At 46.0% G+C, this 21,494-nt stretch overlaps 1 protein-coding gene across 1 annotated transcript; it reads right to left on the bottom strand.

Annotated features, from left to right (window-relative positions):
- Positions 1-273: 273 nt before the first annotated feature.
- Positions 274-21,464, bottom strand: tral (LSM14 family protein trailer hitch). The gene is made up of 7 exons (XM_089579980.1): positions 21,201-21,464; positions 18,976-19,151; positions 14,302-14,473; positions 10,630-11,112; positions 8,166-8,301; positions 3,449-3,644; positions 274-960 (listed from the first exon to the last, which is right to left on the bottom strand). The coding sequence occupies exons 1-7, from the start codon at positions 21,319-21,321 to the stop codon at positions 889-891; spliced, it is 1,356 nt and encodes a 451-aa protein (XP_089436106.1). The 5' UTR covers positions 21,322-21,464; the 3' UTR covers positions 274-888.
- Between the last annotated feature and the right edge of the window lie 30 nt (positions 21,465-21,494).

The raw sequence follows: 21,494 nt of genomic DNA, 5'->3' as shown, positions 1-21,494 counted from the left end.
AACATGAAATTTTGCGAACTGTCAAATCGAACTGGAGAATGATTGACAGATTTCCACATTTGCAAGAAAACAGCATGATCTGTATTCTTTATTCCTGCCATCACCGCAGGAGTGACGAAATGAAAACTTCAAAGGATAAGTGCTACTGGCTCCAGCAGGAAGGTTCCATGAACAGGGTATACCAAGCATTTTAGGGAAGCCTGCAACTGAAAACCATTTTGAAATACTGTTTTCAGGCAACTGAAAACAAAACAGCAAGAAACGAACAAGAAATTTGCTACGAAGAATCCACTTTATTTTTTGACCATATTGCCCCTCATCTTATCTTCAATGAAGGGGCTGCAGGCAAAGGGGGCTACATGGCTTCCCAGCTGCATGAAAAGGACCTACATGGCTTCCCAGCCTGTACAATATGGCCTTCGATAAAAAAAAAAAGCCAAGGCGCACTCCCTGACATTGTACCTTGGACCGTCATCTGGTGAACAGTACAAAATAAATAACATCCAGCTGTGCGTTGGTTGCAGAGACATAGGAAAATGTTTTAATATTACAAGGCAATGAATGGGCTTTGTTAGATGCCAACATATGAAAAGGCAATTTAAGGAAGACCATGTGAAAGTACATCGCAGAAATTTTGTATGGAAGGGAAGTGCACAAGGTAAAGCAGAAGGTACTCTTACTACTAAAAAAAAATTCAGGTACCCTGCAATTAACCATAATGCACTGAAAAAAAATCAATTTTTTTGCCTGACTGCGATGGACTGTTCCCTTTGCCAAAGGTGCCCCTGTAACCCATGTCTCGAGCGACTCCCCGTTTCCACAGCCCATGCTGTGCGCTTATGTACAGTGGTCTCGGTGCAAGGCAACACAGTGGCCCAGCAGCACATGCTAGGGCCACGCGGCATCTGCAGTGCCGGTTGCATCCGTCCGGGGAACCGATGACCAGCCATCACGTGGAACCTGCAGCAAAACCAAGTACAGATCACATTGGGGCTCTCTATATGAACGGGATTAAGAAGCGCATGACATGCACTAAGCAATGCAAAGCACAAGGGACGCAGAGCAACTGCTGACACCTCAACATTGCATTCGAATTAAAGGAGATTCAAAGTTAAATCAAGTGCTCACAACAACTGTCACACTTGCTTCCCTACCGAACACTAATGAAAACACAGAAAAGACCAGGCAAGAAAGTTTAAAGCTGCTTAGCATGAGCTACTAGGAAAACAAGCACCACCAGTCCTGCAGAAAGATATCATTTGTCAGCATGGTACTGAAGAATGTTGTCTATCGCAAAACACTAGTCTCCGACTACACTAGTCACACTCACACAGTCACAGAAAACACTAGTGTCTGAGCAAAACACTAAATTATGATACAAGTGCTCATGTACAATAACTGCTTAAGAGGGGAAACTTGGGCTTAGAAGAAAATATATTGAAGGAATGGCTTAATAACCCGCGAGAAAATAAGGCGTCAGGTAATTTCCCGCAATATGGAAACACTCAAACTTGATATAGAGAACACAAGGAAAAAAAAAGTTTACACACTATCTTATGATATCTGTAATAAAAATTTTCATGTTAAGACCCATATCTCCCGAAGTACAGGTTAACTGCATTGTCTTGAAAATATCTACGAAACTGCCTGGAAAGTGTCCTTTGAGGCATGCACCGCTTTGTCCTCCAGTTTTATCAGACCATAGCACTTATACAGTAAACAGTAAAACCTTGTTCATACATTCCCGGTTCATACGATTTCCTGATCCTACTGGAAAATACTGAGCACATCTAAAATTTGAAGACAATCTCGAAATATTTGGGGATGGGCGGGGTAGGGGGAGGGGGGGCCGTGGCTTGATGCTGTGTAAATGGAGCAGATGCAAATAAAAATTCTAACAGTTTACTAGAAGTGAAAAACCAGGCGCTGAAAGCACGGCTAATCTTCACTGAATCCGTCAAACCACTCCTCCGACTCCAAACAAAACATGAGGTCCAAGCACACATCTGTGCAGACACCACCAGGTTCGGGCATGAATGGCGATCCCATTCCCTCCGGGCGTTGAAGCTCTCCATCCTCTCTGCCGCCCAAGAGAGGAATCCTTCAAGAGCGCTTGAAGGATTCCCGTATCACATGTTCTGATACTGCTGCCCACCCTCTCGACATGAAGTTCAGGACATCTTGCTGAGACAGCTTCTGTCTGATCCCTTTGGAAACTGCTTGACGTTGAGCTTCGGTGCATCATCTAAACGATCTCACTGCAGAGTTCACACTCCTATCCTACCTTTGCAATAAGTGTCTCAAAGGTTCCGAACAATGGTTGCCTGATGCATCGTTAGTGTTTTTGAACTCCTCCCAGACACGGGAGATAATCGCATGGCACTTGCTTGGTTTTTTAGGGAAATTCCTCTCCTCTCCACATTCCGACACATGCGTTGAGAGCGTGCGGCAGCGGCACAGCGACTGTCCTGCCGCCTGGTGGAGCGTGGCTGAAACGGTTGCCATGGCAACGATGCTCCATCTGTTTGACCTCTGCCACCACCAGGAGCTATGCAACGGCTCGAAACCTGGCGCAGTATTGCTTACGCAATAAAATGCATCTGGGTGCAAAATTTCACAAGATTCTAGCGAGAAATAAAGTTAAGACATTCGTCCCCCCTTAAAATGTTGACAAACTGCGGTCGTATAATATGTGTACTGGCCAAACATGACAGCACTCAACATCAAGAGCTGAAATGCAGCAAAAGTCAATCGTCATGATGACTTCTGAGGTGCCAAGGTGCAGAAAGGTCAAACACCACCATGACCACCAAAAACTGCTCTCAAATGCTAGTGAAGAGAAGAAATGAGGTGTCTTTGCGGTGCAAACACAAGGGGGGTGAAGCATTTGAAAAATGACGAAGAGATTTTGGTTACTTCCGCCATTACTGTAGACAGGATGTGTTGCCAAGTTCCTTCCACGTGCAAGACAGTGCAAATGCTGACCGAATTTCTATGCCAATCTTGTGCCAAGAAATGCCAATAGACAATTTTTTATGAACAGAGATTGCTGAATGAGGTACAAAAACGTATTGAGTTACATATTTCAAAAGTGGACTGTTTGGAACTCATGTTTTCCCGGATAATATGTTTCTCCCCTCGTTTTGAAAAAGTTTACTGTATAAACACTTCTGCACTGCCCGACTTTCTTAACGGTACACAGCTTTAAGAGCACCGTGCCGTGCAGGTCACAATACAGTACAGGTCCTAATATGAAGGGGAACCAAGTTTCAGCATTCAATGTGCAAGAAGCACATTTAACAGTTTTCTTCTTGGCTCATACCATCCAAAAGCTCCACTTATTAGAGAAATAACTGAAATAATTTGTCTTTGTGCACTAGTTGCTCCCTTTCATATTTGAGCGACCTGTACATGTAGACGAAAATGCCCAAAAAGCTTGACATCTCACCGCTCCATTGCGTGGCCTGGCTCCTCCACGGTTTCCTCCTGGGCCACCACGCTGACCTCCGCGTTGGCCACCTCGACCTCCACGCCAATAACCACCTCGGCCTCTCCATGCGTTACGCCTCATCCAGTTGTTTGCAGAGATGCCAAAAGTTTCATGGTTCAGCTTGCGTTCTTGCCGCCAGTCTATCCTCTGCACACTAGATGCATGAAAACAAGAGCAATGCAAATAGCTGTGCTGCCCAGGATGAGTAAGCACAGCCACACACTTCCAGTGCACTTGAGCATCAAAATGAGCAAGTACAGTTGACTGAAAATTCCAACGTCCGATTTTTCGGACCTGCTTGATAATCTGGACCTTTTCATGGCACCACGACATGGCGCATAGAGCCAATATACAAGAGCACCTGAAATTTCGAATGCACTGCTACTGACTGCCGATTTTTCAGACCCACTTCGCACTCGCCATCAATACCCAAGCCGCATATAATGTGTACAGTGGAACCTCATCAATTCAAACTGCAAGAGAGATCGAAAATTTGATCAAACAAAACAAAATTCTAGCTTAAAGGGGGCCTCTTAAACGAAGAGGCTGATATTCTGAGAGAGTTTGCAGTGTACTTTAACAGCAGTAAGAGTTCGTGGAATTCATCTGTGCACTCTTTCGTCCGGATTACGGGAAGATGTAACAGCGCAGCAGCATATGGGAAGGGTACGGCTTCACGGAGACTGAGCGTGGAAGAAAATTGTGGTACATTTCGAAGCAAGGTCAGCACACCTGCGGCAAAATGCACAAAACTGACCTTTTTATCGTAATCCCATAAACAACTGGCGTAAACAACTGGGAGTAAACAACTGACAGGCAAGACACTTCTCGTTAGAAGCAAGCCACTGCAGAGTGCATAGCACTGGATATGATGCAGATTTTGGCTCTAGTTAAAGAGGCCTAATGACGAAGGCCACGCCAACTGAGTGCTTGCTTTGGCCGTTTCTCTGTTCTTTAGCCATCTTTGCGATCTCGTTCCGGACCCATCGGACTGTGGGTGCAGCACAGTCCCCACAGCGGCGTGTTCGCTTTTCGGTCTAGACTGTCCCAACCCCTGCGTTCACTGGCGGCATGCCAAGGGCAGCACTACCAGGCTGCGCGTGGTTGCTGCCCATCCGTGCACATGACATGTGGCAAAATTTAGTCATGAGGAGCTGCAGAATGTGTGTAAGGAGATTCAGACCTGATGACTTGCTCTGGCATGCTGGCAATAAATGCAATTTTTTTTGGTGAAATTAGATTTTCCAGACTGCCCGATAGTTTCGATAGTTTTCGCGGTCCCTAGAGAGTCTGGAAAAATCTGTCTTGGACTATTCAGAAAAGCATATCTGGCATATGGATATCAAATGCTTTGGGTAGAATACATCGAAGCACATTCAAGCATCACAAGACTTCACTGCTCCCAGTCAAGGCGCTACAATCGAACCAGCATATAATGAGCTCAAAAATACTCTTGCAATGAACCAACTTTTCCAGAAAGGTGGACTCCAATATGGAGCAAGCGTTCGGACTGTTTCCGGGAGATCTGAAATACCGTATGCCATATTTACTCTTTCATTTGTGCACCCCCAACCTTTCACCCGAACAATAAAAAAAAAAAGTTATTTTGCACACACTGCTGTTCCAGAGCACCAGCATGTATGCGGGTGTGTGCAGAGCAGGCTTAGAATGGTCAATGCGGCAGCGTCACTGCGTGTGGTTGCGAAAGGTGCAAGTGGCGAGGGCACGAATTGTGCCCAGTTAACCAGACTTGCGCTGGCAGTTGCCACCCAACCTTTTTGTGTTCAGTTTGCTACTAGTCAGCCGGGCTGCTCACAAGGGCATAGTATTACTGTCAGGCATCTCCTTTGCCTTCCACTGCTTGCGTTGCGTTTGTATTGTTAAACGTTAATGTCTTTGAGCTGCACAAGTTACCCTCACTATGTGACAGCAAACGACTGCAGTCCTTGCAATGCCACCTCTGTGCTCTTGTGTACATGGAACCCTCTTGCAACAACCAAGGAAATCTAAGTCTAAAGTACAATTTTTAAGGCGCAAGGGCATCTGTGGCCAGAGCCCCATGGCACAAGATGTTTTCGTTCTGCTCAGGGTCCAAGACCCATTTCCCAGGCATTTCACCCCAAACAAGCTGGGCACCAGGCGGCATAGGGTATTGAACTCAGCACCTCCCGCATGCAAGGCAGATGCTCAAACTACCATATTTACCTATATCACATGTCATGAAAAAAGTGTGCATGTGGGCATATTCCACGACGAAAATGTATTAGTCACTGGACTACTCGTCCACACTTGAGCCATAGTTCTCACTAGCGCTGCGGTCACACAGTAAATCTTTCCAACGTAGTTCTCCAGTGAAATCCCACACTTCGGAAATAACTGCACTAAGACATTACGTGCAACAGCCGAAAATTGCCTCACTGCAGCCGCCACACCTGCACCACCCATCCCAAAACGAACGTTTGGCCCGATGCACCGTCCATATATTTGGAGCAAAGAATGACAGCCATCTTGAATGTAACCGTGAAAGAGTGCTGAACGCTTACTGGACCCGGAGCACTAACTAAGACCGACGAAGCATGACAGTGAAAACTGGTAAAATCTGGCCAACAGTCAAGTCAAATGGGTCAGAGCCAAAGAGAAACTATGCATGAGTGGCATCTGCTCTTCTGTCAGCCAGAGACACTCCCTGGAAGCACCACTGTTCCGAGTGGCGGGGCCACTGTTGATTGTTTATGGAAAAGCCACTGCTCCAATCTCACCCCTATTGAGCGTTCAGTGCGCATTAGAAGAAAAAAGATGTTGGTATGCTTCGGATTAAAAAAAAAGGTACTTCCAGTCATGGTACGGTCTACTCTGTTAATATGAAGGTCACGGGGACCACAAAAAACAATATTAAACGAACTTCCAATTAAGAACGAAGCACAATAACAGACTAAGAATCTCCAGAATTGCACTGTCCGTGAGCGCACCGCAAGCTTCAACTGTGGAGTCTATGGAAATTTACCGTAAAAACCCGCGTATAATACGAGGTGAAGTTTTAGAAACTCGAAATGGGGAAAAAAAAGTTTTACCCGCGTATAATGCAAGTGACACAAGCTCATAGAAGACATTTATTCAAATCTCATCCCGCACTCCACTTCAATCACTTTCTTCTTCAGTAGCGCTTTCTTCGGACATTTCTTTGTCCGACAAGTCATCCCAAATGTACTCATCTTCCGTGCCATCGAGGGCGTTCGAGATGCAGCGCTTCTTAACCGCTTCGGCCGCCGGTTGGCGTCACTGCAGGCTCACTTGAGCGTATCCACTCTGCGTAGCACCGCTTGACTGCGTCCTTGAACAGTTCGTTTTCACAACCATCAAGCGGCTGCGAAAGCTTCGGCGCGTTCCGCTGCGCGGGGAAGTGGCTCCTTTCTGTCGTGGCCATCCACGAATGCTTCCTTCGACGACAGCAAACTGCCTCCCGGCCGCACCGTTGCCGATGTTCTCCGCAGCTAAAATCACTTTTCGCTTGAAAGCAGCAGAGTACAGTTTTCGAGACCCTCACATCGTGCTCCCCAAAACAATATCCACTTCGCGAAACTTGCCTTACATGGAAGCACGTGAATTGTCAACAGGCACATGGCACACCGCGACCTCTCTGGCGCACCCAATAGATCAACAAAGAAACGACGTCGTGACGTCGTTTGTCGAGAGTAACGAAGCCAAGCCATAGCCACGCTGCAAAAACGAAACCAAAACTTCGAGCAACTTCGAAAATTTTTGTAGGACGCTAATTATGGAAAATAACCTCTTATTATACGCGGGTTTTTACAGTATTCTTCAAAGCGGAGAGCTTCGCCAAAATCTGCCATCAGGCTCACTTGTGTATGTGCGCTTCGCCCCGATAAGCTAGCAGAGGCATGTTGAGGTAGTTATCACAAAACCGCAATCTTGTTTATAAGGCTGGAAAGAGTGTGGCTTGATCCCGTACTCCCGCGCAATGTCTTGCTTGGTGGTGCCTCACTTTTCTCTACCTTCGTTGCAAGGTAGAGTGCTATAGTAGCTGCGAGTTGACACGATTATCAGCGTCACGACTAAAGACGCCGTCCGAAGCACGGCATCATCCGCAAACAAGCAACAATGCTTTGACGCCATCAACTCGGCTGGCGTGCAGCTTTTCGACGCACACTTCAATTCCGACAGTGAAAGCGATCAAAAAGACAAGGACGACAGAAAAATAAAAAAGACTCCTTTTCTTTTTGAGCGCTTGCACTGTCAGAATTTAAAACCAACTCGCCCACTCACTTCCATTATGCACACTTCACGCATCTCATTGCTTGCAGTATACAGAGCTGCTGGCGCCTATGGCAGCTGTAGAAAATAATCTCGCTGCCTCAAAAATGGCGGTGCTGTGGATTGAGCAGATGGCAATGACAAACACTGAGCTACTGTGGCTTTCGAAAAATTGAGCATTCGATTAAAGATGACTGTCCCCTTTAGTCTCTTGGCTGAAAAATACTGTGTTCTTCTGACTGGAATTATGAGATTTTTCTATAGTATTACATGCAAAACTGACCCAACCAACACTTCACCTCTAACCGAAAAACCAAATTAAGCAGCTCCCAAGCATCGGAGTCTACTGTACAAGGTACCTACTATGATTCAAAGTAAGTAGATTTTATGCACAGCCACATACCCTTTGCTTCTTTCGATGGCCTCGCAGCTGATGTTGTCAAAGAAGGATTTGTTCTTGTCATAATACACCACGTCGTCATCCTCATGGTTGTCACCCACTTGTGTTTCTGTGCCGGAGTCGTCTTTCTTTTCGTCAGCTGAAATTGAACATGAAATCAGTGCAGTATACTTAAACCCTTTGGAGACTCGTTCACAGGGATGAACAATGCAATCTGAGGATGAAACTAATGCATCCCTAGAACTGTGCCCAGGTGCATTGTCATTTCTCACAGTTCAGACTGATTATAGTCGAAAGGCAGATGGGCAAGCTTCTCATGTCACATCTCATGTCACATCAGACAGGCTTTCTGGCAGAACACAGTATGCTGACCCGAAATGCAGCATCATCACGAAGTGGCAGATGCTATTTGGCGGTATTGATAACAGACGAGCTGTGGGAACCCAGCTTTAACTTGGCTCAATCACACCTAATTACTGTAAAACAAAAGAACTTCGCCCTAGGTTTCGGTTTTGTTGTTCGCCTCACATGCGAAATCATAAGAAAAAAAAGAGGGAACCACTCGCCCCACAATAAGGTGTTGCAGACAGTGTTGACCAAAAAGCGGAATTAGGGATCAAGGCAGTAACAAGCCTGTACTTTTCCCAGATGCCTTATCACTTCCACCACAAGAAGACAAGAGGTACAGCAAGAGATGTTTGCGCCCAACAGGTGAAAGAAAATCTGAGGTTCCCCACACAGTGTTTCATGCAAGCTGGGACTAGGTGGAGCCTATGATGAGAATGGATTTTCTTTGAGACGCCAGACAACCATATGCCAGAAGCTGCCAGCAGATTTGAAGAAACGTGTTGCTGTTCAGTGGTATGTGATGAAGCTCTGCAGAGAACATAGCTACGAGCGCGGCAAGACCTGCAACGTTGATGAAACGCTGGTGTATTTTGACATGCCAAGGGCATGCAGTTAATGAAATAGGAGCCGGATAAGTAAGTGAGGGTGAAGATGACAGGGTACGAGAAGCATTACACTACATACAGTTTTTGCGAGAAGACTAAAGGACAATACAGAATGGAAACCGAATGAAGAAATAAGTAAGTGAAAGCACCTTCAAAATGTTTCCAGAGAGCTCCACAACTTGGACATAAATGAGAAAAGTTTTGCGATCAAGCTATCAAGAGTGACCGGGGGGTGGGGGAACATCTGCTCAGATGGATGTGGAGAGATGATTAGAGACATTGCTGGCTCGCTTAATTCTGCCCATTCACTGGGCAGTCGGGTGCAGCAGAAAACTGACGGGTGAACAGTAGGCACTGGCCTATGCTGGATGAGCAGGGTTGTGCCTGTCTCAGGACAGCAGAGGAGGAAAAAAGGGAGGGGAAAAACAAATGCGCAAATGGAAGGGAGATGTGGTTTGGTTTGGTTTATGGGGTTTAACGTCCCAAAGCAACTAAAGGCCGAACTCCAATCCCACTTCCGAGGCGTCGCGCCACGCGCTGCGCCGGGCGTCGAGAGAGGTACACATCTCCATTCTCCGGGAACTGGCTCGCGCCGCTCGCGTCTGGGTTGATGTTGCTAAAAGCAGTTCGACTGCCAAGAGTAGCGAGAGGTAGTAATTCGAGTAAATAAATGATTTTAAAACGTGTGGAATGTATTTGGTACACAAATAATTAAGCACGCCTTTTCACTGTGATGCTGTATCGCAAAACCCGCAGCGCCATCGACACTCTCTCACTCTGTGCCGTGCGGCGCGCGCGGCGCCGCGCGCCAAATATCTGGCAGGGACAGATCGGAGCGTCAGCGCTCGCGCTGCTCGCGTCTAACGCCGCACGCATGCGCAGACTGGTTCTGGCTGACGCCTGCGACGCCTGGCGCGCGGCGCGACGCCTCGGAAGTGAGATTGGAGTTGGGCCTTAAGGCTATGAGAGACGCCGTAGTGGAGGGCTCCGGAAATTTCGACCACCTGGGGTTCTTTAATATGCACTGACATCGCACAGTACACGGGCCTCTAGAATTTCTCCTCCAAAGAAATTCAACCACCGCGGCCGGGATCGAAGGAAGGGAGATGTGAGAAAAGAACCCTGAAGAGGGGAAACAGACAAACACAAACACTGCAGAAAACTGCAACCTACAAGTGATTAAAAGAAAGTGCCACTGCATCCCCTGACAAAGAACATGTTTTGAAGGTTATCACATTCGTTCCGGCTAATTTTTTCCTGCAGAGACTCTTAGTTCGCAACAAACGTGACTGCAGAAGCCCAGAAATTTTAACGACCTCAAAAGGGCGAGAAACCATGAAAGCAAGCTCCCTGCAGAGTTCACCCCCCAACCTTCTTGAACTTGTGAAAAACTGCAAGTGCAACTCATGACATGCATGTCTAATTTAAGATGTCATGGCAGACCTAAGCAGATCTTACAAGAGCAAGGAAAAAAAATTGGGAAGGGAGTGAAAGATTTGAAGACTTTTACTCACTGATCTTTGTCTGTGCCAGCTTGTTCTCCAGTTCTTGAAACTCAGCATTGGCCTGCTCGAAGTCATATTCCCGATCGAACTTCAGAGGTTCCTTGGGTTTTGCAGCACGGAATGCTCCTTGGCGAGGTCGTCCACTAGGTGCTCCAGACGAGCCGCCAGCAACGCCACCCCGGCGGCCTCGTTGCTGCTGTGTCCCCCCCTGACGTGACTGCTGCTGCTGTTGAAGGGTTTGCTGGTGGTGGTGCTGTTGGCCATGTTGCTGGTGGTGATGCTGCAGGCCATGCTGCTGGTGGTGGTGGTGCTGCTGGCCATGCTGCTGCTGCTGCTGCTGCCTACTAGGACCTGCAGAACCCTGCTGCCCATGGCTGCGCTGCGAGCCACGAGGAGACTGTCGTTTTTCAGTGGGAGGAACCGAAACTTGCACTCCAGCATCCATTGTGGGGCTCTTCCGCTGCGCTGGAGTTGTGTTTCCAGACTGAGAACCTGAAGGGGGAAGACAGCACAAGCACAAATGAAGCATCGCCGTCATACATATGCACGTTTCTTTTTAGAAGTTTTGCTTGCCTTGTCCACTTAATCCGAGGCATTTCTTCTGAAATCATGCAAGGCAAAATTTTTCTTCATTTTCAATTATGAAAATTTTATTTCTGCATTTTTCCTGCATCATTTCCTCCCGTCCAATAATATTAGCCCCCAAAATACTGTAGCAATCAAGCCCGGGAAGCAAGGAGAAAGGCACAGAACCACAAAAGTGAGTCTTACGGTTGCTATGTAGCTGTCTGCGGAATGAATAGTTAAACAGATACTGCAACAGTGAACTTCACTACGAAGCTGCTTTTTATTGTCAACTCATTTACCGCAAAAACCTGCATATAATACGGACCCACATATAACAGATTTAATTTGGGGATAGTACAAACAAAAATTTTTCATCCGCGTATAATGTAAGGAAAGGAAGACTTTCTGGAAGCCATGAAAGCTGAACGCCCTCCGATTGTTTGTATAGGCCAGCACGCCGGATACAACGTGTGAAGTGCGAATGGCAGGTACAGAGGCGCCTAATCGTGGCCTGTGCCGCGAGCAAGTGCAAATTGATTCAGACATATGCGCTAGCATGCACCTATCTTAAGTGTGTAGACATCTTTGGCGATCGTAGTCTGGTGGGCCGTCTTCAGAGAGGCCCTTCGGTACAGTGTTCCGTACCGCCAAGCTCCCTAGGAATGCTGGGCCAAGTGTCCACGATCCAACTAAACAGCCCAGCTGGAGAGGCCAGTGTCTTGCAGCAGTAACTGCAGCCTCTTCTACCTCATCTATGCAGCGACATTCCTATATTTTTTAATAACTTTTTTTACTGTTTAGCTAAATTGGCATGTTGATAACGACCATTTTTCAAACATGGATATAATGTCCTGTGTAAAAAATTAAAAAAAAGGTGATCAAAATATTTGGAGAAAGTAACTGCATGAACTATTTCATTTGGCTAAAATATAAAAGCAACTGTGGGCTTCTACCATGTTTTGTCACGCCAGGCTTTCTGCAAGCTGGGTATAACAATGATGCAAATCGAAACTGTTAATGTGAAAACTACTCGAGATACTTCCCGACAACCGTGACAAATTCCATTGCTCTACTACAAAACAGAATTTCATCCCAAAGTCACGTGAGCGTTGTGAAATGGCCTAGAAAACGAAACTACCGACTTCCACTACTGCTAGATAGCATCTCTAACCAGAAGCGAGACTGATGGCGCTCGATAAAAACTGAACTGGAAGAGCGGATTTCGGCTGAAAATTTTTTGGATACGAGGCAGAGATTTGACATGCTATAATATCGAAAAAGCCCGATATAAAGTACACTTGCAATGGTACATTCTTCAGCAGTGCCAAGGTTAACCCCCGCCAACTTTAGAGCATTTCAAAATAATTTCTTCACAAGTGGTAAGTGCACTGCACATTGTAATATATCAAACTGCAGCTTATTGGCTACAATTAAAACAAAAAAAGGCAAATGTGTGCACAACTTTTCGAAAAATTGTTGGTTAAATATGCTGCATGCACTGGCCCAGAAGTTGATTGAAATTTCAATATATTTTTTTGCAAAATGCTGCATGTGTTCTTAGCTAGTGTACTTGAGATTTGCTGCAAATACGACTGCTGTGCACTGTAGTCTGATACAACTCGGGAACGAAGTGGCTTTCCCGAAGTCTGCCGATTCTGATGAGCCTGCCAGGATAACAATGCAGGGAGTGGCAGATAAATGGGGATAGTCCCCCTCCCTCTATGGTTGGGGACAGCCTCCCCCCCTTGGTTTATAGTTTATAGGGGTTGAACATCCCAAAGTGACTCAGGCTATGAGGGACGCCGTAGTGAAGGGGCTCCGGAAGTTTCGATGCCGGTGCAAGTTAAAGAACCCGAGGTGGTTGCACAGTACACGGGCCTCTAGAATTTCTCCTCCAAAGAAATTCCAGCCGCCGCGGCCGGGATCAAACCCGCGTCTTTTGGGTCAGCAGCCGAGCACCATAACCGCTGAGCCACCGCAGCGGCCGCAGCCAAGTGCCATAACCTCTGATCCACTGCTGTGGAAGCGGCTTTGTTCTTGAGTTGTATCAGACTACAGTAAAAGCTCGTTAATTCGAACTTGAAGCGAAGTTTGAATTATCGAATGGGCACTAGAATGACTGGTCACTGCGCCCCATGTAGAGAAAGGCTGTGAGAGGACATGAAGTGGAGGGGATATGGATGTGCTGCATATTACACTTGCTCAGAGTTCGTTTTTTTTTTTCATAAGAGCTTGCAGTTCCTCCATTCTTTTTTTTGTTTCCGTTTGTAGTGAATGGGTTTTATGGCTGAGAAGAGGGTCTGGCCTTCCTAGACAAATACTATCTGGTGGGGATGTACTGTACTAGAATTAAACATTTCCAAGCTATTTTACAAACCAAAGAAGTGATAAAATAGCCATAAATTTGTACTGTCGGCACAATAGGAACAAGTTTTTTTATTTCTTACATACACCTCAGTAAGAGGCTGAATTATCTTTCAGATGTTCAGCTAAAAGCACAGTAGTGAACAATATGAAGACACAAGATTCCACATCAGTCAGCTGCTCAACAAATTTTCTGAAACAGGCCCAAAATCGGGAGTTCTCAAACTTTTTTGCCTCGAGCAACCCCAAATGACTTCTACATGTGCCAGCAACGAGAGGCCAAGAGTAAATTTCAGAGGGCTACAACAGACTAAGAATGAGAGGTGCGATAATGCTCAGCCTTTTCCGCACTGGCAAGAAAGCTTACTTCCAAGGAAGACCCTCCTGCAAAATTGTGAAGGTGCGTGAAGGCCAGCTAATCAGGGGGGGGGGAGGCTTTCTTGCATAGAGAGCTTTTCTATATTCTTGCGCTGTCATTTGGACGCCTGCAGAGTGCAGTTGCGTGGATTCACTGTCACCGCAAAAGCTCAGTTTTAAGCGAAGGACACTCAGAGCAGTCTTAAAAGAATTTTTTTTTTTTACACAGTCCTACGGGAAATGAAATGGTCTTGCATTTTTAATCTCACCCAAGAATGTCTTAATGGGGTGGGGGGGGTCAACTTGACTCAAGCTGGAAGTACAACCAATGCAGCCTGTGCAATGCATGCATAAAAATTTTCTAGAGGGCACTAAACGAGTTTGCATACTCACCCGACTGCTGGGATCCACCTAGGCTTGCCGCTGGCGGCTGTGAAGGCTGTGAAGAGTATTGTGGAGCCATAGAATACGATGGTAGAGTCCCCACAGGACCATATGATGCAGGCGCCTGGTTGTATGCAGGTGCAGAAAAGCTGGCTCCAGCACCGACTGGTGTAGCTGAATGCTGCACGAAAAAGAAATTGGCACCTGAAAACTTCCTGAAGCTAGAAGTAGCATGAAGCCACCGCGACTTGAGACAGTACTGTTAAGATTACTAATACTTGTAAAGGTAATGTCGCATGTTCTTAATGTTGTTCATAGTGCAACTCTAGCCAAAGCTGGACACTCACAATATGCGCTGCATTTAAAAAGTAAAAATTTGGTTACTTAAAATATAGCAGGGTGCTATTTACAGGCAAATGTGCACAAGTTATGAAAGCATTCTAAACCTGTTTCTTTGGAACATCGTACTTTAATTAATAGCTGCGTCACAAGGGCACGGCACTTCATCCTTTAAGGCACTGCCATATGCTTTGCACTTAAAAGATGTGGTTAACCTCCTGCCCACTGGGCATCGCCACTGATATGCGAAGCAACAAGACTTTACCAATGTTCACGCAGAGGGACAACACCGTAATATTAGATTTTCCCAGACTGTATACTTACTTAAAGAGTTCAACAATGCTGACTGACAGCCTTTGACTGTGTACAACAATGTCAACTACGATCCACAAATGGTTGAATGCGTAATTAAAAGGACCATGTAGGAATGATCGATACGCCCAGAGGTCAATGTGCTCTTGGTTCAGAAAATGCAGTGCCGACACTGAAAACACTATGGTAACTGCCGTGCTCCAATTTCAATGTTACATGGAAGAAGCTTTCCTGCATGACAAAATCATTAACACCAATGGGCACATATGTAAACCTGCGAATTTTGGTTTGACAACCTGCAAACCAGAACACTGCAGTGTTCTGGCAGTATCTGTATACGTGGAAGAGCACTGCAACAGCTTGGAAAACCTCCGAATTGATGCCCAAGCATGACCAGTGAATATAGTCGAACCAGGCAGCAAATATCAGAAGTAGACCAGTCAACCTTACATCTAGTGATCATACCCAAAAGGCATATTACACATTCTGAAGTGTACATTACAAGATCACTCACTGGCATTCAGCAAAGCACAGCCACAAAGGAAATCCAAATGGATTCCACAGAAACTTTGTAGGTACAGAAAAATCCTTCCTGGTCTGGGGCTTGAACCCGAGACCACCACTTCATCACAACAGTTGCTTTACCAACTCAGCCAACTGGGACTCCAAGCAATGACAGGGTGAGAGCGAATTATCAAAAACTTGATAACAAATGAAAAAAGTTTAAAGGTTTATGCACCACATGCCACAAGGAGTACAGCAACAGCTGGGAAAAGAATTGATGGTAATGTAACAATGCTGGCCTGCCAGACAGCTGTTAGAATGATTGCATACACAGAAAGGAAAAAAAAATGCATTGCTATGAAGTGAACTTGAGTACTATACTGTGAAGAAATCCTTTGGCACATTCCTTGCAAAGCATGCCGCCATGTCCATGGCATTTATTGTAAGAGTCATGCTAGGTTGCAAAAAATACTTTACATTCGCATGATAAGTCTATCAGTAGAACCTCGCTGTTATGTTCCCAGGTGCTGTCCCAGGTTCCCAGGTTTTCCCGGCTGCTATGTCTGCTGTTGCGTTGGAACTGTGCAAATCCAATGCAAATCCAACAGTGCAAATCCAAGTGAAATGGTGAGCTGACAATGTCTGGTCTGCCCTTCTGTTGTATGACCACCAATGTTGGGACACCACCGTCTTTCACTGCTACCCGCCACAGAAGAGGCTAGTAGCACATCTGCTTGCGGCACTAAAAGGGAAGAATTTTTAACAGCCTTACGGTGTACAGCTCGGATCAATTCTGTGGCAATGATATGCCATATACACTCATAAGAACTGCATTTTTTTTTTTTACATTGGTTTTGATAGGGTGTGGCTCTTGCACAGGGCCGGGATTTCTCCGCCAACTTTTTCTAACTAAAGGGAAGCCCTGATTATATGTGGTCCCAGCAAATGCTTCGAATACACAATGCACTGAAAGTATGGATTATAATACATGCACCCGACTAGCACGATTAACCAGATCAAGTAAAACAGGCTACTAGATTAGTTTATTAGCAAATGTCATGTAATTTTACGTTAAGATCAAGATCTTCAGAAGATCCGGTGCTCAACTGACAGTAAGAAGCCTGGGCTGAAGAAAAAGCTGCCACGCCTGGTTGTCCACGACTAGTGTTCCCTCGAGTAAGAAAAAGACAAACTGAGACCATACCTTAGGTGTAGTGCTACCATTTTCTAGGCTAACCGAGATGGGCGCATAGTTTCCACATCAACCTGAATCGAGAAAGAAGAGTCTGGCCTGCCAGCCTCCTTGAGTCTGAAAAAAGTGGATCAAGTGCAACTCTGACAGTGTAGTGGATGGCAGGTGTGACCCCAGACTGAGTGCACACCTGCCCAAGCCACACGATGCCAGCGGTGCTCTGAACCATTCTGCTGAAGTCAAATCTGCAACGCATAGAGAAGCAGGCTGTGTACGCGGGTGCATTAAGTGCACTGGAGTCTGAAGTAGTGAAGTCTCTAAATTCATCGTGCCGAGTAGATTCTGCAAGTAATGTCTCTCCCATGAATGTGGTCGCTGTGGTATTGAGCCCACTACATATGTTGAACAGCAGAATGCAGTAGTCTGATCCATGGCGGCGGGGCATGTAATATGTAATACGGCCTCAAACTTTACTATTCAGTGACAAAACACCCAAGGAGGGAAAAAAGAAATGAGAGGACAAGCGCCATGCAACCACAGCCACTTTCCTGCATACCCCCGACAGGTGAATTTTCGTCCCCATTACTCAGCCACCATATGACTACTTTCTTATGAAAACTTTTTTCTAGCCTCAAATTTTGCACAAAACCAACCAGAAGCACACGCACATGCCAACTTCCTACTGACTCGCAACGGCATTTCACATCCTTTTCGTAGCATTCCAAGGCGCGTTTATACGTGCGCCTTGGAATGCTAGGGGCTCGGGGGATATAGGAAAATTCCAAGCACTTTGCAGCATCAGAAGCAGTTCATAAACATTGTCAGGCTAGCTATGACCATAACACAGCGGAGCGCATGCCATCTACTAGTCACAGCAGCGCTGGAGCAGACCCCTGTTCCGATGTGACAGTTGTCGTGGCCAATCGTAGGTGTCAGCTGGAGCCGCCGTGTGGGGTGGTGCTGCGGATGCACATTTTTCGAGGATTAAAGGCGTTATGCATCGTTTTTGCCTGTTGTACATGATATTTGTGTTCGAGGCAGACTGGCAGTTTTTGGAGAACTCTTTAGTGCCTCTTTACGGGCTTCAAGCAACTATTTCTACACAGCAAGCCTTACACACTTTAGGAGAAGGTTTACAAGGCTAGGCGAATAATTGTAAAGGTGCAAAATGATGGGTGTCTTGAAGGAGTACACCTGCCATTCTCCAGTGGCTTCACATGAAGCTGCATAGTGCTGCCACTGTGAAACATTTGGAGCAACTTTTGGAGCATCAAAAAATACCCTTTGGAGCAGCTGTGCATTATTTTCAGAAGTGCAGAGCCTATGAAGCAGCCAATTTCAAACCACAATTAAACTGAAATCAAATTACAGCCAACATCTTGCTGTTGGCTTTTCGGAGCAACATTTAAAGCTGTTCTGTACAAAAGAGCAAACACAGAAAGCATCATTTACACCAGTGATTCTCAAGTAGTCATCCAATCAACAAAACAAAGAACCCCTGTAGATACAATGATGCACTTTATCAGCAAAAAAAAGAAAAACCTAGCTTTTTGATCTCCCTTCCACATGCAACACATTAGCTTTAGTGATGGTTTACGTTACGGCACTGCTCAGCATTCGCACATTGTGCAGCTGTTCATTCACACCTGCAAGCTTTTTGATGTCTGCAAGGTTGGTACCTGCTTCAGCCAATAGTATGTGGCCGGATTCAATGTTGCCCATGTTTTTCCAGCCACACCTCCTTTGATGAGGCTCTGTGCTCCCTGCAGTATACCTTCATCGCGTTGCCACGAACGGCAGATAGCAATAGGGATGCAACATAACTCAAGTGCCAATAGGGCACTTTCACGTCACAAACTGCACAATGCAACAGTGCACAATGTGCAGTAACTAAGCTGACTGAGCCACTTATGCACCAGAACCAACACTGCCTTGGCCGAAACAAATGGACAAAATGGATCAAATGAAGTTCATGAAGAGCTTAAAGCTGTCGCTTGTTGTATACTCTTCGGCTAGCAGCACCTTTGACAGCAGCACTCCGCTCTTTCTTATGCAAAAACAGCTGACGTTGCATTCAGTTGCATCGGCTCCGCTCAGACTTGCATTGGTCCAGAACCAATCCATAGGCTCTTGCTTCGGCTGCTTGACCCCCGTGGAGGTCCGTCCGGTATCATCATCATTGCCCAAATCATTTTGGAGCAATTTAGCACAATTGTTGACATTTGTAGCACGACGGCATAGCAAATCTCATTTGGAGCGAAAGTGGAAGCACCTGGTTGCAGCCACAGTAAATTCAACGCGACTATAAGTACACAACCACTGTTTACAGAACTTACTTGAACAATGGCAGGATCATTTGTGAGGCCTCCAGGCAGGGTTGATTGGGGCTTGGGAGGCTCTGACACACGGAGGTCTTTGATGTCATGGGCCCTGAAGATAATGTACTCATAGACTTCATCTCTGGGCGCTACAGGGCGATCAGTGGGGCGATCTTCTGTGCCAAAGGACCGTACTGAAGGAGTAAAAAAAATGTGCCAGTGTCTTCAAGAAACATGCCATGTCAGGTGCTAGTAAGCAGAATAAGCTCAAAGCCCGAGATGGCTTGGTAAGCCCTGGAAGTTTGATTGTGAGCAAAGGAGAGTCTAGACTCCCTGTAGTGCATTCAAAGCAGAGATACAATGAAACTATGAATGCAATGCAAGTAACAGACACCAAAATGCAGCCTGATTTCCTGAGCAAAATGCCCTACTTGGCCATTTCAGAGAGTAAAGCGGTGAGAAGCAACATTTGACTAACTCATTCAAAGCTGAACTAGTGATCATTCAGAAAGTACAGTAGAATTTCACCCACCAACGTTAAGTGCATTACGAAGGCTCCCTTTAATCGAACAAATTTTCAGCCACTCTGCAAATATCAAGAATCTACTGCACTAGATTATGCAGCACATGACCGTTGAAGTGCAACTCAACTACTGTGCAGCGAACCTTAGTTCCAGGGATAACCTTCAACAAAAGAAATTTCCTGTATAATGCTATTACCCCCATTACCAATTCAAAATCCTGTCCTCTACACAACCGTTCTGCCAGTCATCCAAATCCGTGAATCAAATCATTTGAGCTCTGAACGAAATGCTGAAGACCTAGACAGCCAAGACACAAATGCTCAAAGGTGTATGAATTAGCAAGTTGACGCCCAATCTACAGTTGGGCAATTGATAACAGGGAACAAGCAGCAGATTCTTTAAGGTTAGTAAAGGCATGGTGCAGCATTGCAATCAAACCATGCATGGTGTTTCAAGCAAGACTGCTGCTTCCTGGAAGCTTGACAGACAAAACAGTTTAAAACCACAGGCAAAATGAACCCATTTTAAACGCAAAGGATGCTTTTAAATGCACAACTGGCCCGAAGACATCACAAGGATACGAATGTTACGATGGCTGGACAACAAAACGAGGGCTTAAAAATAGTGAACGAAGGCTAGGCCAGGAAAGTAAGGACACGTGCACACACTAAACAAATGAACCTAAACTGGCTGCAGCGGCACTAAGAAGAACAAAAGTAGCTGCGTCAACGTGAACAGACAAGTGCTTAGTTTTACGTAAAATGCTATTAGGCTCTTAAAAACAACGAAGAAAGCTCCGCACGAACAACTTAGGAATAGAAACGTTGCTGGGACGCAAGCACATTCTCAAGTCAAAAGCAGCTTTAACGCGACGAGGCAACAGCAGTACGAAAGCATATTAATGCAAACGCCGAGTTTTCAGCTTCTGATAACGCTACAAGCCCGACTAACGCGTTAGTTTAAACGGCGAGGTCAACCACGTGCAACACGACAGAAGGCGTTCGGCAATACGAAGTGAAAGCGCCGAGCGAGTACGCAAGCGCACAACGCAAAATGCAACGACACAGCCGGCGAAAACGGGGTAAAAATGCACGAATGTTGCATTTATGAGCACTACTCAAACGCATAACGAGTCGCTCACAGTGCAACACGACAGAAGCGACGCGTTTTCAAGTCCACAACAAAGGGACTGAACCTGCAGCGTCGGGATTTTAAACTGACCCACGAGACCAACGACGAGCTGATGCAGCAGCCGAAGAGTGCAATGCCGGCAGGCAGCTGTAAAAAGCTTTTACGACACGCAGTGATATGCACACTGGCACTTATGCAACATGGTTAACGCTTCACACCTATGCAAATTTGCAGTTTCACTACGAGATAACGCACGAAGCTCGTAAGCCTAAAATGACAACGCAGAAATAATGAAGCTGCTACAGGTTTCCCCTCAAACAGTCTATTTCGCCGACAGCGGCATAAAATACACAAAAAACATGATAATCCTTTGTTCTGCTCTCGTAAACTCCCTCCAGCAACCGAAACAACTGACCAAGGAAACGGCGGCAACATTTATTCTGTCTACTTCTCGGGCGTCCGCTGCACTCACAGAAACAGGCACGTGACAATTCAAAACGCTGAAAGCAGCGTGCACAGACACATTTCGCACATAAATGCAGGCAAAGACAAACGTTCTTAACACTCCGACAAGACGCTGATACTGACCTTTAGCCAAAGCGACGGTTGACTCTTTGGTGTCGATTGTGTACAGAATGCCTTCATACCGAATCTCAGACTTTGATATTAGGCTTATTTTGCTGCCCAAGTATGGTATACCGGTACTCATTGTGAACTCGGGAACAAATTACGTGCCTCCAGCACGATCACAACAGATTGTTCCGGCCTAACCAACGCTATCTGAGTCAAATCATGGGATGAGGAAATGGCGGACCTGGACCCGTTTTTACGCAACCGGCCAAGGCGGCGCCACCATCGAAAGCAGTATGCAAAGTAGCCTTG

Source organism: Amblyomma mixtum, chromosome 3, assembly GCF_055824585.1.
Source record: "Amblyomma mixtum isolate Tamu chromosome 3, ASM5582458v1, whole genome shotgun sequence".
NCBI lineage: Eukaryota > Metazoa > Arthropoda > Arachnida > Ixodida > Ixodidae > Amblyomma > Amblyomma mixtum.
The sequence above is the reverse complement of the archived record's forward strand: the minus strand, read 5'-3'. Positions and strand labels throughout refer to the sequence as shown.

What these genes read in the sequence shown, in the direction of transcription:
- tral (XM_089579980.1), bottom strand. Translation starts at nt 21,321, where the DNA reads ATGAGTACCGGTATACCATACTTGGGCAGCAAAATAAGCCTAATATCA. An exon ending in AACCGTCGCTTTGGCTAAAG is followed by an intron (nt 19,152 to 21,200) that starts GTCAGTATCAGC and finishes TTACTCCTTCAG; the next exon opens with TACGGTCCTTTGGCACAGAA. An exon ending in GCCATCGAAAGAAGCAAAGG is followed by an intron (nt 3,645 to 8,165) that starts GTATGTGGCTGT and finishes TCATGCATCTAG; the next exon opens with TGTGCAGAGGATAGACTGGC.